This window comes from Centruroides sculpturatus, unplaced genomic scaffold, assembly GCF_000671375.1.
Source record: "Centruroides sculpturatus isolate CEXI.00-Female unplaced genomic scaffold, Cexi_2.0 scaffold341, whole genome shotgun sequence".
Classification (NCBI taxonomy): Eukaryota; Metazoa; Arthropoda; class Arachnida; order Scorpiones; family Buthidae; genus Centruroides; species Centruroides sculpturatus.
Window position 1 is genome coordinate 171286 of NW_019384623.1, and position 24331 is coordinate 195616.

Genomic DNA, 24331 nt, shown 5'->3' on the forward strand with positions numbered 1-24331 from the left:
AAATAAAAAAAGAAGATATAACAAAAGGAATAGTCTATTTGTTAGGATGTAATCGTTTTAAAAACTCTAACATATGTTGGAGAAATAAACAGAAAATTGGAATAAGAATTAAGAAACATAAGATCAGTTCATAAAAATTACACAAATACGGTGGCATGTAATTGTAATAAGGAAGGTTGCGAACTAATAAAAGAATCAGTTCTTTTATTATTATTATTATTATTTATGTTTAGAATATAATATTATGAGCACATTAATATAATAAAACAAGAAGGAAATAAAATTAATGATAACAATTGAAAATAAATACTTACATCCGACATGGAATACTTATATTCATAGAGGACATTTAATAACCATAACAGTTAATATTAAGCAATTAAGGAGGAGGGAAAGAAGTCGGTTAATATTTAAGAATTATTGAATTATTATTATTATTAAATTTAAGAAAAAAGCAACTAAGTGAGTAAAATGTTGGAAAAAGATTCTTTTTAAATTTATTAAAGTTTACAAACAGCTTTTATGTTTTAGGCAATATAGGATTTTTTCATGATTACAGTGAACGTTAATTTCCTGGTTAGTGAAGGTTTTAAAAACAAAAAGCTTAGATTTATGTACGGTAAATGCTAAAATAGGTCGTCTAAAGTATCATTTTAAGTATGTAATTGATTAATTTTAAAATTTTTTTAGACTTGTATATGTGACCGTTACGTCCATATGTTAAGTCTCGCGCGAGTCGTCGCATATGAGAGTAGTCGGGTTCCGGATTGGGGAGGGAGTCGAGAGACAGCGCGCCGGAAATAACGCACTTCCCACGCTTTTAACGTTAAATATCAATTTATTTGTTTATGCCTGTAAAAATTTTACAAGGGAATAGAATTAGCGGAAGAGTCTATTCCTAAAAGCGTAAAACTGAGAGAGAGAGCGTTTACAATTTCGAACGTGAGTTGATAATACCTGGATGTGATGATGATCGTGACTTTCCTGAAAGGAAAGCTTGGTCCGGGTCCGGTAGTGTCTTGTTTCGTCGAAACTAATAAAATAAATATTCAGGTACTTGTTCGTCAAGAGGAGCGGTGAAAGTTCGTTAGAAAAATTGACGGGAGTTTGGGAAGAGCGGCGGTCGAAGGTTAACACACACAAATTTGGCAGGGGAACTTTGTATCGTCATCTGTTTTCTTCCCTTTTATTCGTTGTCTTCCCCTTGCCACTCCAATGCTCATTTTTGGTAATGTTTACGGTTGTTCCAATCCGCGATTTTTTCCCATTTTCCTTGATGAATAGTTTTTCGGAAGCTGTGTCACTCACGGAGGAAGCGCTATCCGTAAGATTTTATGAAGTTCCTTGAATGCATTTGTGAAAGGATCCCTTTATTTTAATTTACCCCTTCATTTTTTGACAAAAAAATAACATTGAACTCGTCGAATTTACACTAGCCCGGGTTCTCACATACAATTTTAAAATTATTTATATGTATTTTACAATTACGATGCAAAAAACATCAGCTGATGAGGAACGAACCCAAAATACAAAGAACCATTGTATACAGATGAAAACAAAGAGAGTTTTATTTAAACCAATTAGATTAGTTATTTTCTTTGTCATCCAGAAGTTACATCAGGCTAATAAGTCCTATTAATAGATTATGGTCATAATAAACTAATAATAATAAAGAAGCATTATTTAATTAATATTTATTAATTATTTTAATTTTGATCATTTGCAAAAATGATTAAAATATTGTCTTACGTCGGTAAAATATTTCCATAGCGTCGACTCTTCTACACTGCCATAGGCATTCTCCTTCAAATAATTCTATAAAATATCATAACGAGCAATTTTAAATTATTTATTTTAGTAGAGAAAATTACTATTCTCCAATCCTAATATTTAATTATGATATAAATCGTTCTATTTCAAAGACTATCTATTTACTCTCGTTATATTTTTTCTTTAATTTAGCCTATATTAGATCGAAGAGAAGCATTTCGAGATTATAAATTTTTTAAATACTAGAAATACGCTTTTCCTTTATTAAATCTCTCCGGAATCTATAGAAACGCTTATAATAAACAGCAACGAGTTGCGCAACTTTCCCGGCCAAACATTAAAATTATATGTGGCGCTGTTATAAAAAGATTTTAGAATAAAATCTCATATTATTATTATAAAATGGCAAAACTTAATTTTCAGAGTAGAGATAAGAATATATAAGAATTGTAATTCTAATAACGAGTAGAAAACTTTAAGTTTAACCCCACTCAATAGAGAAAGACAGAGAGGGAAAAAATCTTCATTATTCTATTCCATCATCGTCATTTCACACATATTTCATTCCGCTGGCCTTCTCTTCTACACAAATCATAAACTAGAAAAACTCACTAAATTAAAAAAGGAAAATTTTACATCTTTTATTTTAAAATAAATAATAAAAGGTCCAATATGTTATTCGTCGGATGAGATTTAAAAGTGCATATAAATTTTTGTGCCTGTCAGCATTCGTGTTTCTGTCGTCCACGTAAAAGTCGGAATTTAGTTGATTTCATAAGTTGTTCGCGGTTTAAAAATTCTCAATTCCATTATAATTTAAAATGTAAAAGTTTCAAATTAAGTTTTATATATTGATAAAATAAATATTTAATTTACAAAATAATGTTAATAGACTTTCGACGACCTCTTTATTTGTTTACTAGCAGACCCCGCCACGCCTTGTTGTGGCTCAAAATGTATCTATTATAAATGTATAACACTTCCCCCGTGGGGGAAAATTTTTCGAAAAATTTCTTCTTGGTGCACATTCTCTTGACGTACCCCATTAAAACGCAATCATAAACGCAAAAACCCACATCTAAAATAGTATAATAGAAGCAGAGTTCTTTATGGTAAGCCTTCCGCGTAAGGCTTACCGTAAAGAACTGTCCATCTCCCATGTCTAACGGTATAATATACAGCCTATCTCCACCCTGAAGTTCCATTCTAAATATTGGTGAAAGAATTTTTGAAATCGGATGAGTAGTTTCGTAGATTACCTGCTGCATACAAACTAACATACATACAAACATTACTTCTTTATAATATTAGTATACATCAGTGGTTCCCAATTAGTTTTTCCTGTGTACCACTTCAAGAAAGAGCTAAAACTCGCGTATCCCTTACAGCAGACATTCATATTAATCCATACTAATATATAAATTCGATGGAAATTCTGTCTGTCACCTTTTTACGTCTAAACCGCTAAACAGGTTTTAATAAAATTTGGCACAGAGATAGCTTACATGTTGGAGATGGACATAGGCTACATTTTACTGCGAGAAAATTTCTTACTCTCACGAGAAAATTCGATATAATGCGGGCTTAGCTGTGGGTAGACAGCTGGTAATAAATAGAAAAAAATTTTTTTTTACATTTATTACCTTTAAAATACAATTCTGATAATAATGAAAACAACATATGGTTATTTAATTTTAATGCGACAAATGTCACGATTTTCTTTGCACAACTTTGTAAAATCTGGTTGCTTTTTAGTCAGCTTCAGTCTCGAGTCATCTTCGAGTCGAAGTCGGTGACGATGTTTAGTTCTCGTGTTTGTCGTGGCCGAAAATCCGCTCTCGCAGAGGTATGTTGTGCAAAATGGTAGTAAATATTTTATTGCTGTTTCGCTGACATCATAAATTCTAACCCGATTTAGAATCGAAATGTCGCAAATGATTATTAAACTCACAAGTCAAGTGAAGTCTCATTATACTCTGCGAGAAGTCGTGTTGTCGCGCGCGAGAAATAACAGCGACAAAAATTTTCAAAATTAATTTCGCGAAAACAAATTGTGTTAATCGTACAATTTTTGTTTCTTGCGTAAGAATTTAATTTAGGTATTGTCACAAATGCATTTTTTAAATGAAATTTCGAGAATATTTTTTAGTTATAAATAAACGAATTTCTGCATTCGACATCGTGTTGTAAATTGCCGAATTTTTAATGGTCCACCCATTATTCTTTTCATTGCTTGCTTCATCTCATGCATTTAAATTTTAAATCAACCGATTTTAGATTGCTGCATGTACCCCTTCAAGCAATTTCGCGTACCCCTGGGAGTACGCGTACCACTAATTGGGAACCACTGGTATAGATGAATAAATAACCGAACGTTAAGCAATCGATATAAAAATAAATTTAATGTTATAGATATTACTTACAATTAATGCTTTCCAGAAGACTTCATCTCCTAGTACAAACCGTGCCATTCGCATTATCGAAGCACCCTGTCGATATTTATGTAAAACATTTTAAATTAATATTTTAGAAATATTATTTTAAACAGATTTTCTTTGTCATTTTATCAAAATGTAAATTTTCTTATACTAAATATCATAATTTGCAAAAGGTTATATATATTGTAAATTTTTGCAAATTATTTGATATATACACGACTAAACAAATTTAAATCGCATTCAATTCTCTTATTATACGAATTCCGATTATTTCCAGAACATATCCTGGATGTATATTTAGGTTCGGTTTGTTTGTATACGGCAACAAGACAATTGGGCGATCTTCCGACAGGAATTTCTATGTAAACCTGGGTCCATTTAAGTGTTACAAACGTAAAGGAAACCCAAAACTTAACATGAAGAGCTCGTTGGCGAGTGGGTCCATATATCGAACGAAGTTCAGTGGTTTTATCAACCCGGCCACTGGTGGGTCCATATATTGAGAACTAAGTGTATATTATTTTTCGTACTTTGCAAGATTGTGACGTTTGTTCTTTAATCTCTCTTCACACGAAAAATACTAAATTATGAGGCTTCCTTTGTGAGAACGCACCGTACTTCATGGAAAAGAATCGCGTCCTCGGGTTCTTTCAAGTCGAATCTCGATACGCTTTTATATTGACAAGTTTCTGAACATATATTCCACAGAGCAGTGATAGTCCCTGAAGACAGGACCGGTGGTCTTCAAACTACTGTTCAATAAAACAATCTAAAATGTATTTTTATAATTTTTATGCTTTTCATGATAGGGAGGTAGGTATGTCTCTCTACCTCCCTCCCTACCTACATACATTGTTCTGCCTGACAAAATTCTTTGGTAGTCTTCAGATTTTCGAGAGTCGAGTGTGAAGCAAATGAACATCCCTACTTTACATTTAATTATTCATAAATTTATAACATTTTAATAAATATGTTTATATTTATTTTAGATTTAGTGAAAACAGTAACTAAATAAAACGTCTCTCAAATAACTACTTTCAATATATGTCTCTGCTATCGTTTGCGTTGATATAACGTATGCATCGAATGATAAAATATAAAAACATTATCGTTAACATTCCAACTTTTCGCCAGTGGCGCCGAGTTAAAAATAAGGTCACAAAATGTAATTTAAAATTAGATATGCCCATCAATTTCACGCTAAAGTTAAGTGCATATATTGGTATTGAACATCGATATATGCAACCCATTGCATATATTGATGCTTTTCATAACTGAAGAAACAAAAAAAAGTAGTCGTTGTCAACAGATTAAGAAACATTATCATAAATACACACGGTAGGATTAACAACGACGTATCGGACATAGCAGGTAAGATAAAGATATCTTTATTTTTAATTCATCGAGAATATTTTAAAATGAATATATAAGTATTTAAACGATTAATAGATTTTAAATATTGTAATAGCTTCTTAAATACTTTTCTTGTTCTTCAGCTAAAATATTTAAGAATTCATTTGGTAAAAATGTTAATTTTCTTGTTAGAGAACTTTAAGCAATTATTAAGTTAATTAAAAAATTAATTGTCTATTGAACTATTGATTTGAACTATGACACTAAAATTTTCGGTTTGCGATTATTCCATAAATCACTTAAAGTGAAGACGTCTTAAAAAGTTAATGTCGATGTAAGAAGTACAATATATTTAACGCCGTAATAAATTTACTGTAAATAATAGCTTAATAGAAATGCCATACGAAAATATTTATTTACCATGAAATACGTGGAAAAATCGAACACATCTTTGATTTCTTCGAGAGAGTTGATATTTTTCGACACCGGAGTGTTTATATATAAATAGTTTTCGTACGAAAATGGATAAACATCTTCATTCGTCTAAAATATACATAAAAATCGTTTGTTAAAGTTTACAGCTACTTCAAAATTCATAAAGACAATAATTAAAAGTTTCTTCGATAATTTTGTAGAAATTTATTTTAAAAAAGTAAAAAAATCATAGTTTAATTAAAAAAGTCCAGCAATAAGTTGCGTAACTTTTCCGGTTGTTATGAGTTTTTCTTTAAAAAAAAAAAGTTTTTCTATTATTAAGCAAAATAAATAAAATTCTGAGTGGCGCAACGTGTTATAAAAATTTTTATAATAAAAATCTCATAATTTTAATTACTATAAAATAGCAAAAAGCGTAATCTTTAGGGTAGGAATGAGATCCATATATATCTATATAAATCTAATTATTAATAATGAATAAAATCTTAATTAAGTCCTACTCCTGTCGATATGACACAGGGCACCCCATTATCTCTTCACCCTTCGACCTATAGCCACCAAAATTTAATAGCCTCAATGCCAAATTCCTTTTTTAATGTTTACTCCATTATGAAGCATTAAGCGAAATAGACTCCAAGACACACACATGGAATTTTTTTCTCGTTTTATTAACTTTTTGGTTCAGGTGGTCTGAAAACGTGCAGATTTGCAAAAACATCCGGAGAGTCAAATTTCACACAATTATGTACACATAATCGTGATTCAGGAAAGTAAAGACCCAAATTTTGAAAAAAATTTTATTTTCGAAAATGCAAACTGAGCATTAATTAATTGATTAAACTGTAAATTTTTACTTTCAGTACTTCTAGTTTATTTCTAATATTTATAGAGTTTCGTAATTAATTACCGCATTGAGAACAACGTGTAGTTTTGCATAAGTGATTTCTTCCATAAACTTCGTAGTTCCTTCGTTCAACCAGATGTCATTCCACCACTTCATGGTCACTAAATTTCCAAACCACTGAAAATAAATAAATCATCGAAATGACAACAACTATTTCTCTTTAATATGAAGAAAAAAATAATAATCTTTATAATGAAAAATACAATATATTTTCAATTATGTCGATATCTTTATCGAAAAATTTATATACTTTTAGAATTCATGATGATCATCGTCATTATTTGCTTTTCATAAATTTTTAGTCGACATCATTGTTTGTCTTTAATAAATAAAATAATTCGATTTGTATCTTAATTTCATGTTTATATTTGTTACCGAAAAACAAATTAAATTTTAATATGTAACATTAAGTATATGTAATGAAGAATAGACAGCGAAATTTAAGTTATAATATTTAAACTTACCCTATTGTTCCGAATATAGTAAATCCCTTATAGATAGCTTTATTGCAAAATCTTGCTTATATAGATCTGTTGTACTCTGCTCACACAGCAGAGTACAACAGATTTCTATAAACAAGATTTTGCAATAAAGCTATTTCTTTAAAGTAGTTTTGGGCAATAAAAATTAACAGATGCAGATCGTGTTGAAGAATTAGACTCGACATCTCGACAGCCAAACAAGGGAAGTAAAAAATTATTCGATTCAAATTTTAAACGCATGGTCAGTCTGAGATAGAATCGTAATATTTTGAGACAACCGGAAATCCGGAATAACAGAGGTAAACGTGTGACACTGATAACAAACCATTTTATAAACGATTCTGCAGATGTAAAAATATAGACTTATATCCGATTCTATTTTTTTCTTTTTCTTTTTTTTTAGTGAATCACTCGTTAAATCTTGGAGATCGTAATCGTGCTATATTCGGAACTAAATGATATATAAAACAAAACAAATGAAAACAAATCCGTGAATTACCTGGTGAGCTATTTCGTGTATTATAATTCTTGCGACGTCTTCTTTTTTATCAAAATAATCCTTTTCTTCGTTATACAAAATATTTTGTCTGCAAATAATCAAACCCCAATTTTCCATTCCTCTCGACATAAGTTCTTCGACTGACACGATATCTGAAGGAAATACAAATCACAATAATAATGTCATAAAATCAAATCTTATACAGTATAATGATTTAACAATTCTAATTTCTTAATCTTGTTAAACTCGAAAAACGTATACTTCGAATAATCTCATAATTTCATTCTTGATTTTAAATTTGCACAAATGACAATCTATATATATAATCGAGACGAGTTGATAATAATAATAATAATAATAATGATAATAAGTTAACAGAACACACAACTGGAAGACACCTGGTGTAGACAACATTCACAATTTCTGGTATAAAAAGTTTACATCACTGCACCAGGAACTAGCTAAACATCTAACACACATCATCGTCAATCCACAAGACATGCCAAAATTTCTTACTCGGGGCATTACCNCTGATACACAGCACAGTGGCACACCAACAGAAGAAGAACTCACAACTTATTGGTCTTCTCTTTGGTCCAATGCTGTTACACACAATGCTGATGCAGGCTGGATTGAGGAAGAGAACAGAAACTTGCACAACATACCAACTATGTCCTGTTTTAAAATAAACATACATGACATCCACTACGCTGTTAACAGAACACACAACTGGAAGACACCTGGTGCAGACTATATTCACAATTTCTGGTACAAAATGTTTATATCACTGCACCAGGTACTAGCTAAACATCTAACACACATCATCATCAATCCACAAGACGTGCCAAAATTTCTTACTTGGGGCATCACCTGCATGAAACCTAAAAACAACAAAACCACAGACTTCACACGATACAGACCAATTACATGTCTTTCAACACTCTACAAATTATTGATATCATGTATCACAAACAAAATATACAAACATGTTGAAGAACACGACATTCTTACAGAACAACAAAAAGGTTGCCGTAGAAATCACAGGGGATGCAAAGAACAGTTACTCATAGATTCAGTCATTCTACGGCAAGCACACAAACAACACAGAAACATACACATGGCATATATAGACTACAGAAAAGCATTCGACAGTGTTCCACACAGTTGGCTGCTACATATTCTACACATGTACAAAATACATCCATCACTCATTGCATTCTTCGAAAACACTATGCAGCACTGGAGAACAACACTACATCTCAGGGTTAGTAACACTTCCATACAAACAAACGAAATATTCATTAGGCGAGGAATTTTTCAAGGAGATTCCTTGAGTCCTCTCTGGTTCTGCCTAGCCCTGAATCCATTATCCAACATGTTAAACAACACGCAATACGGCTACAATATCAGACACGAAAAAACAACACAGTTTACACTCTCACATCTCATGTACATGGACGACATAAAACTTTATGCATCCACACAAAAACAACTTCATCAACTCCTACAAATCACACATTCATACACTAAGGACATACAAATGGAGTTTGGCCTAGACAAATGCAAAACACTTCACATAGAAAAAGGAATCCTGAAGAAAGAAGATTTTGCACTTGGAAATGGAGACGTTATTGAATCCATGGAAGAGGGCGAGTTCTACAAGTACTTAGGATTCCAACAGGCCAAACTAACAGAACATACACAAATAAAGCAACGATTAATTAAAGAATACCAAAGTAGGTTAAACGCTATACTTAGAACACAGTTAAATGCAAAACACACAGTTAAAGCAATAAACACATATGTCATCCCAGTACTCACATACTCTTTTGGAGTTATACATTGGACTCACACAGATCTCGAGCAACTCCAAAGGAAAACAAGAACAACACTTACTAAGCATAAACAACATCATCCTAAATCCGCCACAGAAAGATTAACCCTTCCACGTAAAGAAGGCGGACGTGGCCTGATTGACATAGTTAACCTTCACTACAAACAAATACAGTCACTGCGAGAGTTTTTCTACAAGAAACAAGAAACATCACAGTTACATAAAGCAGTAACTCTAGCAGACTCAAATAACACACCATTAAACTTACACTCACAACATACAGACATGACACAACATATAAAAAGCATAGACAACATTAAGCAATCATGGGCTCAAAAGGCTCTCCATGGCAGGCATCCTTACGACCTGGCCCAGGATTTTGTTGACAAAACTGCGTCAAACAGCTGGTTAGATCGGGGATGCCTCTTTGGGGAGACGGAAGGATTCATGATTGCCATACAGGATCAGGTCATAAATACTAAAAACTACAGAAAACACATACTCAAAGATACAACACTCACAAATGACACATGCAGAAAATGTCACATCATGCCAGAAACTATACAACACATCACTTCTGGTTGCAAGCTCTTGGCACAGACAGATTACTTACATAGACACAATCAAGTAGCAAATATAATACACCAAGAGCTTGCAAAGAAACACAAATTGGCAGACATCCACGAACCATACTACAAGTATATTCCACAGACAGTATTGGAAAACAACACGCACAAAATGTACTACGACAGAGCCATAATCACAGATAAAACAATTTACCACAACAGACCAGACATCACACTCATTGACAAACGCAATAAAATCCCATACATTATAGACATAGCCATTCCAAACACTCACAATGTACAAAACACATGCACTGAAAAAATTAGCAAGTACACAGAACTTGCCCAGGAAATAAGGCATCTGTGGAGGATGGATAGGGTAGTTATTGTACCTGTTGTTCTCTCCTGTACAGGTGTGATACCACACACACTACACAAAAGCCGGGGAACATTACAATTGAGTAAAAATACATACATCTCACTACAGAAGGCCACTATATTGAATACATGCCACATTGTTAGGAAATTCCTGAATACAGACACTGACAAACTTATTTAATTTTAGTTTTGTTTTGGTTGCTATGCCTTGACTCTGGTCCGGCATAGTACACAGCCACCGGTGTGAACCGAGTATAACTCACAAAACCCAACATAATAATAATAATAAGCGCAGAGTCCAAACGGTTAGGAGTTGAAAGTTGAAATTTGGTGTACCAAATTTCAACTTTGTTAAAGTGTTAAGCCTTAATCCTGGATTAAGGCTTAACACTTTCATCAACAATGGAAGTGTTTCTTAACAATGGAATTGTTAAGAGAAAGCGACGTGCAAGACGCAGATGCAGCTTTTTCGTTTTAACGGGAAATTGAACATATTTTTAGATCCTTCTAAAAAGTTTCTAATTAGTCCGGAAACAGGGAGACCCAATTCTTGCATTCTGTGAAAACGGGTAAGGTTGACTATAACGTAATAATCTTAATCTTCGCTATCGTTACTTTTGCCCGAGCAACGCTGGGCCTACCTGCTAGTTAATGAATATTATCCATCGTGTTTTGTTAAGTTCTAATATTTAAAATGAATTTTAAACGTAATAAAAAGTTTGGCTGTAGTTTCAACCTCTACCTGTAAGACGAAATGTGTCATGGCATCATGTTGCGACACAAAAGGACGAAATACTTTATACACGAATTTTACTCATAGTGATGTATAATATAATAATGATATACAGTATATGATAATATGATATATAATGATATATCATTATATTATAATTTTTAGAATAATAATTGCAAAAAAATGATAGACTTTTCTATAAAAACGATGTACAAAGTAATCCTTATAAAAAAATCTATCATTTTTTAGCTCAGCAGTAGCTCATATTTGTTTTAGCGATTTTACTATATCATAATTATATGTTCGTATGTAAATTAAATTAAACTTCCTTTCAACTTTTTATTGCAATTTTCGAAATTTGGTTTAAGACATATAAAACACATTTTACAAAAGTTGAAATCAAACACAAATTTAACAATACAACTTTCAGCCTGTAGTTTTGAAAAAAGTTGGTATAGTGGCCCAAGAAAGATGACAGCCAACATTTTAATAGAAATGTTCTGATCATTTTTATTGTATTATTTGTTACAAGAGGTACATAAATTATAATCTTATTTAATAATTTACTTTATTTTATTATACGCGTTTTGTACTTTTTATTATTTTGCAGTCGTTATACACGGTTATAGTAATATCTTAGTATACGATTTCCATGTACTGTACAGGATCGCGACCCAAAATGGAATCTGCAAATCTTATTTGGTCCCTTATACCCTTCATCTTGTTTTGCTTTAAAAATGTTTACAAATACAGACAACATTTGATTGAAAAGGATTGACAATCATATAAAAACGAATTATGGATTTGTATGTGTTTACTAACAATGCCATTCTAATATTATAAAACAAACAAATTACTTAAAAAAGAAGAATTGTAAAAAAAACTATGTTGCAAAATTTTTAAAATATGGATTTCCATATAAGAAAAGTTAGCGCAGAACATCTATCATTTTGCGAAACTTCTGTAAGTTTCGAGCTCTTAAAGACATTTAGAAATAAATCATCCAATGTATGGCGAAAAAGATATTATATTTCTCGAAAAACTAGTCCAATTCCTTCAAAACAATTTGAAAAAAAATTATTATTAAAACAAAGTATAAAACAAACAATACTTTTAAAGATTAATTAATGGAAGCATCGGCGAAAAAGTGGACAAATGCCAAACTTAGCTGACAGACAATTAGCATTCTAGAAAAGATGATTGAAATCTCTGGCAAAAGTATACGTAAATGAAGAAACTATTATTGAAATTAATAAATCTTGACCGTATGATAATCATTTTGCTGTTTGCGACAATACAAGACGAAAAATCCATCTCAACTATAAAATTATTGCGACCTCTTAGAATACTGTATATTATTAAAACTTCGCTTAGTGAATCTAATATTTTCTTCACAGTTTTCACAGTATTAATAAAGTACTCAAAATAGTTAAAAATTCCATGCTGTAGATAATGCCTACTTGTCTATTTATGAAAAAAAAATATTAATTAAAAATGTATCATTGAACTTAAGTATATCTGTTGTGATAGATATGAAGAGAAAAATAATCAAATTTCTTAGCAATTAAGCAAATTGGTGGGCTCACAAATTACAACTAATTTCGATCCAGTCACTTAAAACATTATGTACTGATACCATGCCATTTATAGCAGATATTCCCTTTCTGGCGGGGGTCGTCTCTTATAAGACCGGCTTTGGTTACTTAGTGACCTCTCTCCTGTCTTCCTCGGATTGGTCGTCTTCTATAAGACCGGCTCTTCCTTACTGTTTCTTCCGGAGTGAAAAGCGCATAGCTACAACACTCCTCTGTGAGATATGAGATGAGATATGAGATGAGATAAGATATAGCAGATATTTTCTGCTGTAGAAAATTCTGAGAAACTTTAAATATCAAATTTATTCCAAACCTTCTGTCTACAACGATTTGAATTCGTTATAAAACTTATTAGATGCCATACTTGTTTGTTTGTGTAATGGTATTCAGCTATAACAGAGAGTTTTAGAAAACTCAATTGTCTTTTATTCACTCTTAGAATATTATCTAAGTTAAACTAAAAATAAATTGTTATTCCTCTAAAATACATTAGTAAATCTACTCGATCTCTACCACTATAGTTAAGATTCTGTCTCCCAAAAACCCATCCGCATGCTTTCAGCGTAAATATTTATTAATTAACGCTGAAAGCGAGAATGGAATCTCGATTCTGTCGAACTAGAAACATCTTAAATAAATGCAAATCCGGAGACATATTTTGAGTCGTTTCTACAATCGTTAAATTTCTTAAGTTACATAATATTATTACTAAACAGTCTTTTCTTAAAGAACTAATATAAATGTCGTAAAACCTAAATAATTAGTGTTGAGTTCAACCACAATATTTTGTAATTGCATTAATTCAAATTTTATGCATTAAAATAACGTAGGGCAGTGTCTTTGGCCGGAACAATAGTCTAATTTTTATTTTTATGATGATTATTGTTGCAGCTTTATCAAATAGAATTTTGTGTATGACTTAAATTATAACCACGTTAAATCATCGGCTGGCTCGCATGTTGTATTCTCGATACAATCTCATATTTTTTTCTAAATTACTATATTATATAAATATATCTTTCCAAATTCAAAATTTCATAAAACTATGCAAGACTATTTAATTAGAGTTCATCGCGTTTCCGTCAATAAGGATCAGGCTCCATTCTTATTGATAATATGCCTATTTATGAATTTTATCATCTTCCTGACTTTCCTCTTAAGAAATTAAATTAACAAAAAATTATAAATTACACAGGTCAACAGTGGTTTTAGTGCCCAGGTATTTTGAGCTGATTTCATATGAATTTGATGTCCTGAATTCAAATATGGCATTAGTTTTTGCCTAAGAGCTCTAATTTTTAAGATATAGCATATTAGCGAAATATATGTTTCAATATCTTAAGTTAAATCCATGGATCAAGTAAAAAACTAAACACGAAATTTTTATTATTATATTATGCAAATATTATTCTATACAAAGATAGAGGAAAGAGTCATCAATAAAACTAAACAGCTACACATTGAGGAAGCTTCTTTTCCGTGACTTTCGTGAATGTATTTTGGAGCAATACCTTTTTAAACTCTGCCATCATATGCGTATCCCATCTTCCTTGGTAGCGGTCCTCCATAGTTTTAATATCCTGGTGAAATCTTTCACCTTGTTCTTCACTGGTATCTCCTAAATTTTCAGGAAAACGGTCTAAGTGACTGTGTAAATAGTGCACCTTAATACTCATATTACACCCAAGGAATTTGAAACTGTTAAGCATCTCGTTTACCAGTTCAACATAATTTTCAGCTTTGCGTTTGCCTAGAAAATTTCTGACAACTGCAACAAATGAAGTCCAGGCTTTTCGCTCAGCTTCATTCATCGAATTTACAAAGGCAAGATCGTTAATGAGTTGTCTTATTTGTGGGCCGTCAAATATTCCTGCTTTAATTTTTTCTATACTTAACTGAGGCATTTTTTCCCCTATATATGCAAAGCATGATCCCTTCTTATCAAGAGTCTTTACAAACTGCTTCATTAGGCCTAGCTTGATGTGCAGTGGAGGAAAGATGATTTTCTCTTGTTCAACTAAGGAGTCGTTAATGACATTTTTTTCTCCAACGTCCATGTTTTCTCTCTTAAGCCACTCTTTTCTAACCCAGTGGTGTGTTTTGTCTCTGCTATCCCAGAGGCACAAGAAGCAAGGATATTTGGTGTAGCCAATTTGCTGTCCAAGGAGAAAGTTTACCATTTTTAAGTCTACACAAATTACCCATTGATGTTCACGATACTTTATCTTCTCCAAGACCAGAGCTATGGTGTTATATTCTTCTTTCATTTTCGTTGAGTGAGCAATTGGTATTGAACCGTATTTGTTCCCATTGTGTAGAAGGACACATTTCAAACTTCGTTTTGAGCTGTCAATAAATAGGCGCCAATCATCTGAAAAATATTCAAGAAGGCCCATTTTTTCCAAGAGTCCTCTAATTTCGTGACAAAACACAAAATTGTCTTCTTGAGAGAAGAAGGGTAGCAGATCCTTTTCTCTTGTACGGTAAAAGGTAATTTTGGTTCCTTGCTCCAGTAAATTTTTCTCCTTCAACCCAGAAGCCAATAATTCAGAAGCTTCTTTTGGCAGGTTGAGATCTCTGGTGAGGTCATTTAACTCATCCTGGTTGAAACATTGAGGAATTGATGACATTCTCTCGTAATCACAGTCACCTTCATTAGGATCAGAGGGATACTCGTCCTCACAGAGCTCTGGTAGCTGGTGAAATGATGGAACTGGCACTTCCTGTGAGTGAGGGACCGGGTGTCTTGCAGAGACTAAATCAGGATAAGTCCACTTGCTACGGTTGTTACGATTGATTCCATTAATATTTACTAGACAGAAATAACAGTCATCGAAGTGATTTTTGGGTTCAATCCAAACCATCGCTACGCCATATTTCAGACTTTTTCTTTTCCCAGTAGTCCACTGTCGTAAATGTTCTGTACAAGTTTTACAGACCTGATACTAAAAAAGTAGAGCTGATAGAGAAAAACTGATTTCATATTTGAATTCAGCGACCCAAATATAGCTAAAATCAGTTCTAAATTCCTAGGCACCAAAAAAAATTTTTTTTGTTGACCTGTGTTATTATTTGAGATGGCTTTCTTATTACAAATTTTACAAAAGTTTTGTAGATTATCGCTTAATTTTCACTGATCTCGTTCCAATGCATTGATGCCATAGAGTCCGGAAACATTTGATAGATGCGGTTATTTTATATGCCGAATAACAATCGTATCATGGCCAAAATGCATATTTACTTTTGGTTTATGTCAGAAGTTATACCTTTTTATAATATTTATTGTAAAGTAATTTATATATTTAATAATAGAAGTTTAATTTGTGTATATTATAAAATAACTTTGTGCATATCACGTATTCCCGGACTTTATAGTATCAGTGAAATTAGATCTAAGAGATCAGAGATAGATGTCCGGTAATCTTTAAAAAATTTTCCAAAATTCGTAAGTAAACTTATATTATTACAATTTTAGAGTTAAAATATTATTTAATCTATCATCGTAGTGTCTCTGTTTCTTGTTAAGAATGCATTTAAAATTAAATCTTACCTAATTTTGGAACATCGTAAGGTATTCCAAGGAGAACTTCATAGTATGTTAACACTTTTTCGGCAACTTCCAATGCATAATCTACGTATTCAATATTTTTGGGAGCAGCCCATAATGATATCTAGATTATAAATCAACTTCGTTAATACAGCAAAACTTGGACTTAGCAGACACTGGATTTAGGGGACACCTATATTTAGCGAACAAAAAATAGTAATACAGTACTTTTATTCTTGCATTTTTTCTCAATGAAGCAAACACCAGATAAACGTTTTTATCTTTTCTACTTTTCAAACTTTCTGTTAAGAGGATAGTACAATGGACAACCTGACTTAAGACAGTGGATTTCAACCGGGGTGCCACGAAATATAGGGTTCAGCGGTTCATACCGCTGAGCCCTATATTTCGTTATTATCATAATGTAATAACTATATTGATAAAAAATTAGAGGTATCGCAAGAAAAAATTACTATACTGAGGTGTCACTATTAGAAAAAAGGCCGAACAACACTGGATTGTTTTATGTTTTCCATGGATATTATTTTAAATAATTTATTTCGTTTTAGTAGTTAATTGAACAAGATTTCGTAGTTCTAATTTTAGATTCTCACCATAAAACATTGGTAAACTGAAGCTGGAATTTCTTACTTGCATAATAGAACAGAGCCATTAAAACGCAAGAAGTAGTAAAATTAAAAAAAAAAAAGAAAAGAAAAGTGAAAGTACAACATAAGCACAATGAATCAAAAAAGTTGTGTTAGAAAAATTGGCAAACATCCTGCTTGCGAGGTCTAGATAGAGTAAATGATATTGTCTCCTGTCGAGCTTGAAGTATTAATAGTTGCGGATTAAAAAACAGAAAGAAAAGAAAAACCACCTGATGTCATAAAACATACGACATTTTTTAAAGCGAACAATTCCGGTCTTAAGAATATCCACTAAACCCAGGTTCTACTGTATTTAAAATAAATCAAGAAATTAATTATTTTTTATGTTCTATAAAATGGTTTATTTTCTTACAAAACAAACGAAATTCGTGTTTATTTAAACTTTAATTTGTTGTTTAAGATTAATTAGCAAAAGTAAAGTACCTTTCCGCTTTTCTTCGATTTAAAGTCTCCTACAACAAACGCCACCAGATAAGTGGACATTTTCATCGTCGTATCGAATATGTCGGCTTCCCAATGTCTTCCTCTATTAAATAATAAAGTTTGCTGTAATTTTCATATTCATATTTACTTTGATATAACAACTTTGATACTTTAAAATTCTAGTTATTCGTCATAGCCAAACTATTTTTATGTTTATGTTTATTTTAATATTTGTTGATTAAAATATCTTTAACCAGATTATTTAATTATATTAATAAATTAAATGGATTATAACTAATTATAATAAGAATTATTAATTATCACGATATACTTTCAATACAGTTATAAATACGTATGTTATTTGCCTTAGTCCAATTTCCAATTTTTATTCAATTCTACAAAATTCAGGGAATCGCTTAAACGAACATTCATTTTTTTTCGATTGTGTGTAATGAATAGTGATAAATTATATGAATGAATGAAGAAAACCACCTAAGAATTTTAAAGTTATATATAATATGATGCAAAGAGAAATCATTGAAAAACGAAAAACTAACTTGGAAGCTTTACAGAACCCAACAATGCAGGAAGCCTGAAGATCAGAAGTTCCGCTCAGCTTAAATGATTGAAAATATTTATATAAATTCTTTGTAAAATCACATATTTTATCAAATAAAGCTTAGTGAATATTCATCCATGTCAATTCAAAGTTTTGTTTGTTTTTCACATAAGCAAAAACAAAAAAATGCGAATTGTATGAGAATGAGACAATTAAATTTAGATTAAATCTAATTAGATTAGATGTCGTATTGCGAAAGAATTAAGGCGGAGCGCTGCGTTTTTTTGCAGTACAAATTTTTTAAAGTCAGTATTAGTGCATACAAATTATCTCTCATTCCATCTAACCCGAACAGTGATGTGTGTTTGAATGTGTATGGAAGAGTAAGCATGTAGGTATTTATGTCTGTGTGTGAATGTGAGTCAAAGAGACAGTGCGCGTGATCAGAAGAAAACAGTTGCTGGCTACACGAGAAGGCAGATCTTACACTTGTCGGCCATGAAGAGGCGATCCTTACACTTGCCGGTTTTACCTTTGTTTTTGGCCCCTAAATTCCTTTAGACGCGCTCAATCGCGTCAGAGAGCAAGGATATTGTCACTTTGACCCCAGTGTATCTCGTAAACGAAGTTATGAACCTGCATTTCTTATTAAATTTTTTGGATTCCTCATCGCAATGGTAGTGTTTAATAAAATTAATGGAATTATTGGAAAATGCAATTAATGGAAAATTATAGTGTTTAATAAAATTAATTGATCAAACTTTGAAAACGAACACAATTCTGTAAACCATATAGAACAAACGCTGGCATATTTGTTAACGCTTTGCTTCAATAAAAAGTATTGACTACAATAGTTGAAATAAAACTGATTAAAAAAAAATAAGCTATGATTGTAATATTTAGTTTATTTTGCGATCGTAAGCTAAATCTTCATCACTCCAATTAGGATTAGTGACTACAAATAAACTTTATTACAGAAATATTAATTGAAAATTTATGATCATCTCTCTTTATATTTATAATTTTTAAGGGAAAAAAAATTTATAAATTTCAAATACAAACTTTCGACTTTTTAATTTTAAGATCGAAATTCTACTTTTAACAGACAAAAGTTACAGATTCGTTTCAAATTTTTATATTTTATATAGTAGAATCCTGATTAAACGAAATTAATTTTTCCAAGGTTCCACATTATCCGAAGTGAACTGTGAAAGAATACTTGGTCAACAAAGACAAGTCATAGACGATTCGTTTCACGAATCGATCGAGATGCGCGATATTCTAAAAGGGCCTACAGATTAAAAAGAAAAACAAATTACTCTAGTGACATCTCATGACAATACGAACTTTTTAAAAGATTAAAGAAATATAATTCCCATGGTAGATTTACATTTTCTTTACGTCTAATAAATATGGTAGGAAACCTATATGAAATATAAGTTTAATCGCGTAATTTAAAACTCATTATATGCACTAAATAAGGTTAAAGTAGTTAATTATTGAACAGAATATGGATTTATTTACTAAATATTCCGTGTTATCCGAGTTTGATTATTCCAGGTACAGTACAGTATCTACTATCTATATTACCTCGGATAGTCGAGACTCAACTCAGTGTACTATAATTCGTGATTAACACTTTTTTTTAAACATAGTACAATTAGTTTATTATAAATTACATTTAAAAATCACTAAACAGTAATAGTTAGTCACAGATTCACATATCACCAGCGGGAGTTACATGATGTTTCCCAATTTCTATACGTGTCTATCATCTGAATAGAGGACAGTTTGCCTAGAAAGTCCTTCCGGGATGCACTCCTCCTTGGCAGATTGTACACGTGTTGCGTCGTCGACTCCCATCAAACCAAAGTGACTAAGTGGAAGTAAGTGGAACGGAAAAATATATGGTGCAGTATGTTCGGAGTGAAATGTAACTTTTACAAACTGGAATGTTTTTCTTTCTCGTTCTGTTGCATTTTGTCAAATTAGATCTAAATAATTCATAAATTATTAAGATTATTAAAATCGAGAAAATTATTTGGGAAAAAGTTTTTCACTTCTATAGCAGTGGCGAATGGAGAAAAAAACTAGAACTCAAAATATTTGTTTTCGATAAGTAGGGCGTATAAAAATGGAATCGACTTTTTTCAATTTTAGGACATAGTTGGCCCAAATTACTTCCTCTAGAATCACCCAGAACAAGTTTAATTAGGTTTAAAATTTCGTTGCATTCGACGCAAATTTCTGATATTTCTTTCGATTCGATTTGATTTCGTTTTTACGATTTGGGATAATTGATCCATTTGCTCTTACAAATGTCAATTTGTAAAATAACAACACATAAAATCTTACGAAATGTATTAAACTTAAATAATCGGAATAATTTATATAAAAAATTTTTACTTAAATTAATTACTACATCCGTACCTTAACATTTCAAGTAATTAACTGCGAATTCCAAATTGAAATAAACGCCTCCTCGGTCGTATAAGACAAGAAAAATTCTTGATATTTTGCCATTAGAACTGCTCATTGTCGATTTGTGCTTCTGTCGAATATATTTGGAAAGACCGCGCAACTATCCGAATCGCATTAATTAACTTTGAGCCATTAATCAAATAAGTTGTCTATGACTAAGAAAAATATTTGTCTTTCATAAATAGTTTAATTACCAGAGCTATAAATAATATGGAATTTATTGTAAAAATTAACTTGGTTATGACACTTTTATATTTTTTCATATTATGAAAAAATATAAAAGTGTGAAAAAAAATATGATCTCTTCCAAATATTATTGTATTTAGCAATTATCTGGACGTATTGGCATCACAATATTTATAAACTATTATAAAGATAAAGACGTCTAACCGTCTTTAATAATAAAACAAACAATCAAGAAGTCTTCTCAACCTGTTAATTAGCGACCTCATTTTGTTGTGCCAGATAACCGTCTCATTATTTGAAAATTGGATCCATGATTTACTGGTTGAGAAAACTTTTTCATGCTATTTAACTGTTATTTTTATTTAATACACCGATTTGTATTTACAAAATAATGGCGATGTAGATAAAAATCTGAATTATATTTTTGTCATATCTTTTCATGGCCTAATGAACAATAGAAATAGTTATTTCTCTTTTCTTGAAATAATTGTTACTTCTTCAATTTCATTCAATATTTTTAGACTGCAACAGTTCAAAACAATACTGAAAAATCTAAACTAACCATTTTGTAAGCTCGTTAAAAAAGTGATTTGATAATTTGATCATTTCCAATGATTAAATGTTAACTGCAAAGAAAATTTTTGAAATAATTTTCTTAATTTGGTTTCATTTTTCTATTTTAAAACGTTTCTGACATATTTTGTACAGCAAAATTTAAATTTTATTTTAGTTCAAAAATAGTAATATTCAAGAAATTTTTGTTAATTTAAAGTAATTATTTTAAAAATATGTTATATAGCGCTAATTTTCTATTTTAGCACATATTTAATAGCCGTACAACAATTTAAAGAAACGACCTTCCACTAAATACAAAGTAGGCCATTTCCTGCAAACGTCTTTGCACGCTAAAATCCAAAGACGACAATTTTCTTTTCGATTATTTCATGGCACATTCTTTTCTCGAAATTTGCATTAATCTTTAAAATGAATCTGTAATTAATTATAATTACAACAACAAAATATAATATTTATATGATCATTTTAAAATAATTTAATCTAAATTTTCAATATTTTCTCCTCTTGTAGAATAGTAAAATTTTACGTTTGACATCATTAATTAATGTTTGAAAATTTGAAGTCTGAATCATCAGATAGTTTTATCAATTATCATCTTATCTGTTTATTTGGTACAATGAAAATATGTAACTAGTTCGCACTTCCTTCTCTATGTAAATTGTTTTTATGTTTTTAATAATTTCTATACATTGATTTAATTTAATTCGTGTCGGAGTAAACATCCCCCCAAAAAGAAAAAAAAATGTAAAACTAACAAAAATATCAAATTATAAGAGAATCGATATTAACAATTATTACGAGAACAATCTCAATTGTCTTTTATATCAACGATAGTATCATTTACTCTATTCGTTATTTTAATATAATTTTAATATAAAAACAAAACGAATGGAGTAAATTATTATATAAAAAAGTACAAAATTTTATAAATAAATGCATTCATTTAATGATTAAACATCTACTAATTAATATCGTTTCTTGAACAAGTTATTTCAGTCGACAGATCACAGTGTATTCGAAGTTCGCGGTCTGCCGAAAGAAAATAATTATCAAGGATGTATATACTGTATTATTGAATGAACTCGAACACGATTTACGAAACATTATAATTCGTCAACGCTTTCGAAGTTTGCGAACTAAGTACGCCACAATAAAGAGATTTCTTTAAAAATAAATCAGGCATAAAGTAATGCATACCTTGATTCGGTTTCTACCTTTGGCATATTAGAAATGGAAGTCATGTTTCTCCATCTGACTACGGTAATGTCAAAAGTTGCTTTCAATTCGGGTTCGTCGAAACAAGGAAAGGTTTCTCGTGCATGAATCGGTTCGAACTGAGTGGCTGCAGCACTAAATTTAAAAACAAATATTTTTTCTTTACTTTTCTTAACTCAATTTTCTGAAAATAAACTGATACACATTCATTCAATTAAACATTATTGGAACGTTTCCTGATTGTTTATCAATTTATAATAAACCTAATTATATATATATATTTTTTAATTCCGAAAATGCGATAAACACATGGAATAATATAAGCTATAATAAACATTAATTAATATTTAGGTTACAAAATTAGCTAGATTTTTTTCAGAAAACGAATATATTTATTTGAAAAAATGAAAAAATTCTTATTTTAATATTTTAAATTAAAATTTTATACATTATTAAAATTGTATTCGTTTTTATAATAAATATTTATAAATTATTATATTATTGAATAAATTAATCAATGATATTATTATTATACAGTATTTAGTGGGTTATACTCACTTGATATTATAATTATTATTTATTTATACTAAATAAAAGTAAAATATAAAAACATTTTTCTTTTTGTAAGAGTATAATATAACTTCTTTGAGAGATACATTTAAAGTTTCGATATAAAAGGTTACTTACTAGTACGTATTGTTATCTTCGTCTTTGTAGATATAACTGTAGAAACCCGTGCTACCGGAAGACTTGTCCATATTTCCGTCAAAGCTCATAAATAGAATATAATTATCCACGGACAATTTATCGGACAACTTCAAAATGACCAAATCTACGACAGGTTCGTAATCGATTTTGAATATTTCCACGTCCTTCCCTTTTTCGTTCCAAATTCTAACGCTCCCATGATCTATAGATAAGTCTTTAGCGTGAAGAACTACTTCGTCTGTTCTCTCTTTACAATGAAAATTGATTTCTACACTTCCTCTAAATTTCAAAACTTTCGGAACGAGAAAAGGTTGAATTTCCAAAGTATAATGCGTAGGTACGATCGATTTCGGAAGTCGAAAATCTCGAGTCTTTTTTTTGGCCAACAGTCCGATGGAGACGTACACCACTCCCACAATTAACAGAACGACCGCTAACACCAAAAGAAATATACAAAACTTGGAAATCAATTTCCATTTTTTCGTTAATATTCTTTCGCATCTCCCCGTTTCGGCATCTTTAGTATTTTTGGTGTTCGAAAGAACGTCGTTTTCACCGTTCTCTCTTTTATTCATCTCGGTATCCTTTTGAACGAGAAAAGGAAAACTGAGAAGGAAAGAACCTAGATAATTTAGTCACGCTCATCCGAATGCTAAAGTCAATTGCTTCAAGGTTACAGACGATACTTATGCCTCGTTATTACATAATTACTGTGCAAGTTCGCTTCTTCCTGAAAGATGGTTTATATAAAAATATAAAAAAAATAATATACTAAATTATTTAGAAACGTCAAAATCATAATTTTAAAATGGAAATTACAGCTATAAAAATATAAAAAAAATAATATACTAAATTATTTAGAAACGTCAAAATCATAATTTTAAAATGGAAATTACAGCTAGAAAAATGCAACGAAGTTAAAATTACGTTATAACGTATCATTTCTTACTTTTAAAATAGATCCGGGACACATTACTT

At 30.9% G+C, this 24331-nt stretch overlaps 1 protein-coding gene across 1 annotated transcript in view; it reads right to left on the reverse strand.

Moving 5' to 3' along the window:
- LOC111625537 (endoplasmic reticulum aminopeptidase 1-like) overlaps positions 1–23994 on the reverse strand; it is a 49939-nt gene extending 25945 nt beyond the window's left edge. Inside the window, 9 exon segments of the mRNA XM_023368699.1 lie at positions 1750–1815; positions 4194–4259; positions 5982–6104; positions 6904–7017; positions 7882–8033; positions 16538–16658; positions 17629–17731; positions 22628–22780; positions 23333–23994. Of these exon segments, the coding sequence (XP_023224467.1) occupies positions 1750–1815; positions 4194–4259; positions 5982–6104; positions 6904–7017; positions 7882–8033; positions 16538–16658; positions 17629–17731; positions 22628–22780; positions 23333–23928 (1494 nt within the window). The 5' untranslated portion in view covers positions 23929–23994.
- Between the last annotated feature and the right edge of the window lie 337 nt (positions 23995–24331).